General features: G+C 41.7%; 1 protein-coding gene across 1 annotated transcript in view; it reads left to right on the top strand.

Moving 5' to 3' along the window:
* The first annotated feature begins 5,967 nt into the window (after window positions 1–5,967).
* Window positions 5,968–7,708, top strand: part of LOC123979978 (scavenger receptor cysteine-rich type 1 protein M130-like) — a 45,348-nt gene continuing 43,607 nt past the window's right edge. The window contains exon 1 of the mRNA XM_046064091.1: window positions 5,968–6,052. Within this exon, the coding sequence (XP_045920047.1) occupies window positions 5,968–6,052 (85 nt within the window). The remainder of the gene's footprint in view (window positions 6,053–7,708) is intronic.

The raw sequence follows: 7,708 nt of genomic DNA, 5'->3' as shown, positions 1-7,708 counted from the left end.
CCAATAGACCAAAGCAAATTACTTGGAAGTTAAAACTTGTCAGTAAACCAGATTCTGATCTTTTTAGTTTGGGTGATAAAGCCTGGCTGTGTTTGGAGCTCTGCTCCCTCTGTGCTGGGGGGATTGTGCAATATTGCGACAGTCATTTCCTGTTAGAGCCCAACCGCAGTCTTTGATCTGAGATAACACTAACCTGTCAAAAATAATGCACTAAGCAAGTAAGTACACAGTGTACGCAGTGTACTGCATGTTAGTGTACTCAGACCAGAACACGTCCAATGATGTGTTGCAGTAATCCAGTCTGGAGGAGACAAAGGCCTGGACCAGCTTTTCAGCAGTACAATGATGATTACTGTGATTATTGATTATTGGTTACTGTGATTTTCACAATAACTCTTTCATTACTGTAATTATCCGTTATATACACAATGTGTTACTGTGTATTAGTACACTGGAACTGACTGTGCACAAACACAGAACATTACTGTGGATCGTTCCTCCCTGAAGAGACTCAAAAGCTGATACGGATACTTGTTAATATTTCCTGCTGCCACGGAGTCCTTTACAGATTTCTCCTTAGCTGTCAAAAAAAATTAACGAAGTCTGAAACAGCAAAGGTCTTATTCCCAATACATTGATCTAGGGCTGCACGATTAATCTAATCCCAATCGTGATGTCGTCATGTGCGATTGCATAACTGCAAAAAGTGTGCGAGTTAAAAAAATAGAAAAGGTGTGTCTGCTCATTAACTCCGCCCACACCGGGCTCTCGCAAGTGCCCCTAAAAACAGATAAGATATACATATGATAAAAACATTCTAACATTCAAAACATTCAGTGTTATAATATTTTTCTAATACACTCATGGACATGGACAGAGCCTCTGCAGTGGGCAGATGGAGATTTAGCCAGATGTGCCAACATGTGCTGCTTCTAGCCGCCTCCTCCGTGGAGCAACACGCTCCCCTTGTTCTGAGGATCATTGTAGAGCTGCACGGTTTGGAGAAAAAGTCGTATTGCAATATTGTGGACAACATGCGATTATAATGGAACAAATAGTACTCTGAGTCTACTTGTTTGATTATCAAGGAAAATGCACAAAACATTTTGAAATGTGTATTTCTCAACTTGAACAAAGTTAAACAATATTTATAAAAATAACTATAAAAACCGAAGAAATATTGACAAAGACTTGGTGTTAAAGGAATTATTTATTTAAAGCCAATAAATGAGATTTTAAGAAGGGTCTCTTCACTGGATGCAGCTTACTATCTCAAAGTTCTCCAAACTCAGTAACCACCTTCCTCTCTGCCTTCTCACTTGCTTTCCTTGCTTTTTGATACAGAATTCTTCTTTCTTTCTTCTTCGACGTCACCTCTTGCCAACAGCGTGTTTCGCTCACCAAGCTCACAACATTTTTGAACTATTCTGCTCCGGGATCGCCATCCTCCACTCATCCCAGTCGTCAGGGCTGGACGGGGACAAAAAATTGGCCCTGGCTGCCCGCCATGATCAGTCAGACAACCCCTCACCAAGACCCCATCCTTCCATTTAAGGGCTCAGATTAGGGGTGCAATGAAACACTTAGCCCATGAGACTTGACATTGCACATGACAGGGACAAGAATATATTTTAATAGGCCTACAGTTTAGAAAAACATCTATTGATGAAATATTTGATTTAGATTTAGATTTGAAATATAAGATTTAGGGCATTAAACACTTACTTTCCTGCAATCTGGCAACATTTTCTGCACCAGGGAAGAAATAAATTCAGGTGGCAGGTGACAATTCAGAATATAAAAATATTATAGAATAGAAAGCAGAAATCAGTGGCTTATTATTGTTTTTAGCTTAAGTGACTTTTTTTGGACAACACAGACTTTTCTTGCACTGCATTATTTGTTGATTAATATTTCTTGGTGCAAGCTATTTTGCAAAACATTTTTAACAAATGCTTTCAAAAAGTGGTGGCTACATGTCCCCAGTGTCAATGAGCCTCCCTCCCTGCAGGCTGAGCTACTCCGTGTTCACCGCTTCACCTTCACCTCCTGCTCTCTCTCTCGCTCGGCCCTGTCACTTTGACTGTCACTCTGCTCTGTCTCACGCCTCCTCCTTCGATAGACTAAATTCTAAACTTCTAAATACTATCTTGCAATGTTGAGAACAATAAAAGCAGCAGCTCGTGCATTTGCTGAGACCTTTTTATTTTAAAGAGTTGATCTAATTCTCTCTTCAGTTTTTGAGATATCTGACAAAGAGACGAGTTTGAGTCTTTGAGTCGTCACATACGGACGCCTGGTCAAACCCCTTGGTGTCACTTTGTAACGCAGCTGTACGTACGTACGGGAGTTGTGATGGGAAAAGTGACGCTTCTGACAGACTCAAATCTTCAGATCTTGTTCATTAAAGGATCATTTTTTTTTATCTGTTGCCTTTTGCGTCCCCCAGTACAAATGTTGTATTTTGTCTAAATTTGGACAAATACTAGTTCCCTGTGTTTTTTTTTATGTAAGGTTAATTGTTATTAATTATGATTACAATGAGATTCTAAGAAATTTAGCTGCGTGATTTTTTTGAGAAACAAATTGGAAAATACGTCCACTTTTCATTGTGTGCGCTTCTTTTACTCAATACGAATGCTTATGCTGTTTTAAAATGATTTTATTGTAAAACAAATATCTAATAAGAGTGAGGGACATATGAATTCTATAAAAATGTCATTTTACCACAGAACAAACACAGAAATATGTTGTTAATATTCAATTTAGCCACTACTCCGGCTAAATCCGTCCATTTTCACAATCTTTCCTGAGAATATACGACCAGACCAGCCAGATATAATAGGGTGCCAGTCAAAAATAAAGTGTGTTATGTGTTAATAAAGTGACAAAAACTAATTTGACAAAATTTGGATGTATTTTAATAATTTCTACTGGTAGCTCAACACTGACAAAGTTTTACAATATTCAACATTCACTGTTTCACTGTTTCTGAAACTGCTGCAACGTGCAAATATTTCCAGTGCAGGATCAGTAAATTCTTATTTTATTGTTGGTCAGGTTCATAAACAGTCTCCACCTAACCATTTCCCCCTGTTTTAGGTGCATACATTTGCATATTTATATTATATATTCATAATGTATCCTTGATATAATATGAAATATTTGAAACAATTAAAGCTTGGGCTGTCAGGATACTTTTGAAACTGAATATTTAAAATAAAAATTTAATTTAATTTTTTTTTAAAGATAAAGGACAAAAGATGTTTGCAGTTACACATTAACAAGGTCACAGTCATGTTTATTTATTAAATACAAGGGTAACACAAAAAATCTAGCTTGTATTGTAGTGTTACTTTTGTCCCAGCTGACGGGGTCGACAGTAACAATGTGCCACTTGTGTTTAAAGTGAAATTATACGGAAGTCGTTCTACATTTGTACAAAATACCACCTGATATTGATAGACCACACCTGTGAGTTAGTAACCACAGCTAAAATATACCTCTGTCTGAAACATTATCTTTTAAAATCAGGTTGTTCTGAAAAATGGTACTTTCGCCCCTGGGCTGTAATAAAAGTTAAAGTGATCACGCATAATAACGTGTGGTTTTAGTCCCGCTAGCAGAAATAGGATCATCCCGTCTGTCTCATATATTCCCGTATTCTGCTCTGGACCTGCTCAGTTCAGCCTCCCAGTCTGGACTCTCAGGTAGGTCCAGTACCAACCTGCTCTCACAGCCAGACTACCTAACCCGGTTCAGCACCTGATCTTCTGCTTTCCCCGGCTCAATCTCCCGTCCTTTCAACCCCGCAGTAAATATTCCTCTTTAATCTAACTCCTCATTCTCTTAGTCCTGCACCAGGGTCTGCTAGCCCAGACAGAACACAGTTAAAACAAAGTGCTGGTAATAATAACTTGCTGTTTTAGTTAGTCTACGCTCTCTCTCTCACACAGACATTAATGAGCCTCAGTTATCTGTACCCCAAAACTGGATGTGAGAGCAGCAGGAAACTCTGTGGTATTTTTTGATCATTAAGAAAACCCAGTGAGCTCTAACTGTCCGCTGTGACGTGTTATATGTGACATAAACTTCAGAAACACGCAACTGGAAAGAATATCATTATAATATCAATATTATTAGTATTTCCTCCACTCAGCTGCTTTATCAGATGCTGCCCACATGAATGAAGACGTGCACACACTCATTATCTGACTTCTTCCATTTCATGTTGATACCCCCCTTATTTCTCACGATCGCTGAACCACTGTCTCCTGATAAGAGGTTCCTAATAGGTCAGCTGGGCTCTGGACCCAGATATGAAGACTCAAAAGCACGACTCAGATGAGATGAAGTTAGAAAACATTTACCTGATCAATGTTCAGAGCAGAGGTCGGGGATCAAACAGATTTGAGTCAGGAGGCGTAGAAGGTCGGCTCAGTCCCCATGGTCCTGAAGAGTGGCAAATCAATTCTGTTCCCAGGCTCCTCCCACGATGCTCAAACAGAATGTACAGAAGAACAAATTAGAAACAGAGAATATCAGGCATAAATAGTGCACAAGTTAAAACAAAGCAATAAAAAAGAACATCAAATGAAGTAGGCTTACAGGAGCATCTCAGAAAGGTAGAATATGCTGAAAAAGTTCATTTCTGTCCGTAATTTAAGCCAAAACGTGAAACTTTTATATATTTTAGATTCATTACATTTTAAGAAATATTTCAGGTCTTTTTTTTTTCTTTTGATCTTGATGATTACGGCTTACAACTCAAAGAAATCAAACATCCATATCTCAAATTACTAGAATATTAGAATAAAGAACAGACCTCAGCCTGTGGAGCTGCTGATATGAAGCCCAGGTTGCTCTGATAGCGGCCTTCAGCTCATCTGGATTGTTGGTTTGGTGTCTCTCACTTTCTTCTTGAAGGCTGGTGGACCAACACCAGCAGAGGACATGACATCACTGTGAAACTTCACACTGGACTTCAAGCAACTTTACTTTTATCGCTATATATGTCAGAGGTCGCACGCCTCTGGAGCAACGAGGGTTTAAGTGTCTTGCTCAGGGACACATTGGTGTCTCACACTGGATTCATACCCGGGTCTCTCACACCAAAGGCATGTGTCTTATACACTGGGCCACCACCACCGCCATTGGATTCTGTGTACCAAATACGTTGACTAGACATTAACAGACAACAGTGGTCATATTTAAATTCTCTGACAGAAGGGACAGTTCAGTAGTTGTTGGATATTGACAGACATGTCGCTACCATCCCTACCTGTTTCTATGCCCTTAAACACAGCTGACTTACTTTGGCCGTGTTCGCCGTTTTCAGTCCAAATATCAGCTGATTTGTTGCTAGAGACATCACCAGGCGCCATCTTGATTACTGTGTAATACCTGGGCGCTGTGCCTGATGTCTCTCAACCTTTTCTGCAGAGCAGGAGAAGTGCCGCTTTGGAACACATGGTCTTTTTTGCCATTTGCTGGCCAACCCATAGGAGCTACATAGACATCCAGGGTATCAATCGATTGATCAATTCATGCCCCGTTCTCATACTACAGGCCTGTAAAGCATGGTGTGCTTTTGGTGACAGGATTGTTGATTCACTGTTTGTATCAATATTTCAATATTATGTTATTTGGAACATGGTTGCATGGACAGTAAATAGTCTTTTAAAGATAACTCCCAATAAAAGTCAACATTTAAAAAGTTATCTTATGTGCATGTGTTCACTCACACTGACTTCACTTGGATATTTTATAAGGTCTGTGACTAGTATTCAGCCATCCAGAAGTCGATGCATACCAGCTCAAGAGGTGTCGACGTTCTGATGCTTTCCAAAGGTGCCCTTGCTTCAGGCTCTGGTGACTTGCTCACAACACACCGCCTGCAACAACCCACGTACTCCATCACATCCTTCCTCAACCCTAGCCAATGAAACTTCTGCTTGGCAGGATACAATGTTCGCTGTTGTGCCTGGTGGCCAGCCTCATCATGAACACCAATCAGCCCCCTGGATCGCAGAGAAGATGGGACAATGTACAGGTAAGTTTTCTTCTTCGTGACAGCGTTTTTTGCCACACGATACAGCACACCATCCCTCAATGTCCACTTTTCCCAGCCTTTCAGCATCTTAATGGCTCCAACTGGTTCTTTAGCACGTTTTCTCCTTGGTCTCCGTCCTCTTTCCACAAGGAACATTGTCGCATCGCTGTTTGTCCACCAGGACATCACGTGAGAGCAACTCTGGGTCAATGTGCTCTGAGGTCAGCACAGTCTGGGAAAACTGAGGCAGTAGTAGTGCGTGCGTGCGGACACACTCCGGAGTCCTGCCTGTTGTGTGCATGGAAAACAGCTGCAACCTCATTTGATGAGTACCAGCCTGAGCAACTGTAGCTGAGAAGCGATAGGCTGGCTTGGGCCTTATCGATTGGATGAGCCGACCAGCGGAAAGCCTCCCGCACTCCATGTGTGCACACTGGAGCCGCTTCTGACAGTAGATTGTCATACGGCACTCTAGTCAGTCCTTGCTCCATAAGCTCTGACTCTGTCATGGATGTGATGGCCACTACTTTATCTGGGTCAGTCCTTATGCCATCAGCATCCACAATGTGTCGCCGACCTCTGCAAGAAGTGGTATTTCTTTGGGGCCAGCTTGAGGTTATGAGCTTTGAGCCGCTGAAAGACCATCTCCAGTCGTTCCAATACCAGTTCTTCTGAGGGGGCGAACACCAAGACATCATCCAGATAGCATAGCAGACTAAGGAAGTTCTGGTCACCAAAGATGCCTAGCATCATCCTCGTGAATGTTGCTGGGCTATTACAAAGTCCCTGAAGCATCCAATTGTATTCATACAATGCAAATGGTGATGTGAAAGCAGTGTACTTCCTGTCTTCCTCGTGAATTTCCACATTGTAGTACCCAGAGGTGAGGTCCATTGTAGAGAAAAAGGCGTTGCCACCCAAATCCTTATATCGCCTGACTTCTTCCAGACTAGCACCAAGGGAGATGCATACTGGCTGCTGGATTTGCTAATGATTTCCCGCTCCTACATCTCGTCCTGCACTTGCCTGAGTTGGGATGATCAGGTAGGCTGGATACCTTTGTGGTTAGACTGGGCTCCTCATTGCAATGGATGGGGTTGGCTGCCGACCGTTGCGCGTTGTGTTGGATGCTGGGCTGGGAGTCGCTGAAATTTTCCAGTGCCATACATAGAAACCCATCTGCCAACTTAGCATTTCGTCTCAATGTGACAGGCTTGTCAGAGTTCAATTCAATTAAAATTTATTTATATAGCACCAAATCACAACAACAGTTATCTCACAGCGCTTCATAAAAGAGCAGGTCTAGACCGTACTCTGTGATGTTATTTACAGAAGCCCAATAGTTCCCACCAAGAGCAGCACTAGGCGACAGAGGCAAGGAAAAACTTCCTTTAAGAGGAAGAAACCTCAAGCAGAACCATGGCTCAGGGTGGGCGTCCATCTGCCTCGACCGGTTGGGGGTGAAGTAGAGAGAGAGAGAGAGAGAGAGAGAGAGAGCGGGGGAGAGAGAGAGAGGGGAGGGAGGCAGCCTACACAATACACACACAGAGGTACAGAAAGTAAAGGTGATGTTGCTATAGACTAAATGAAAAATGGTACAGATATTTATAGTAGTGTTAATGGTAACAGTCGTAATGTTAATGATTATAATAACAA

This window comes from Micropterus dolomieu, linkage group LG12, assembly GCF_021292245.1.
Source record: "Micropterus dolomieu isolate WLL.071019.BEF.003 ecotype Adirondacks linkage group LG12, ASM2129224v1, whole genome shotgun sequence".
In the NCBI taxonomy this organism is placed as follows: Eukaryota; Metazoa; Chordata; class Actinopteri; order Centrarchiformes; family Centrarchidae; genus Micropterus; species Micropterus dolomieu.
Note: the sequence above shows the minus strand (reverse complement) of the source record. Positions and strands in the feature narration are given on the sequence as shown.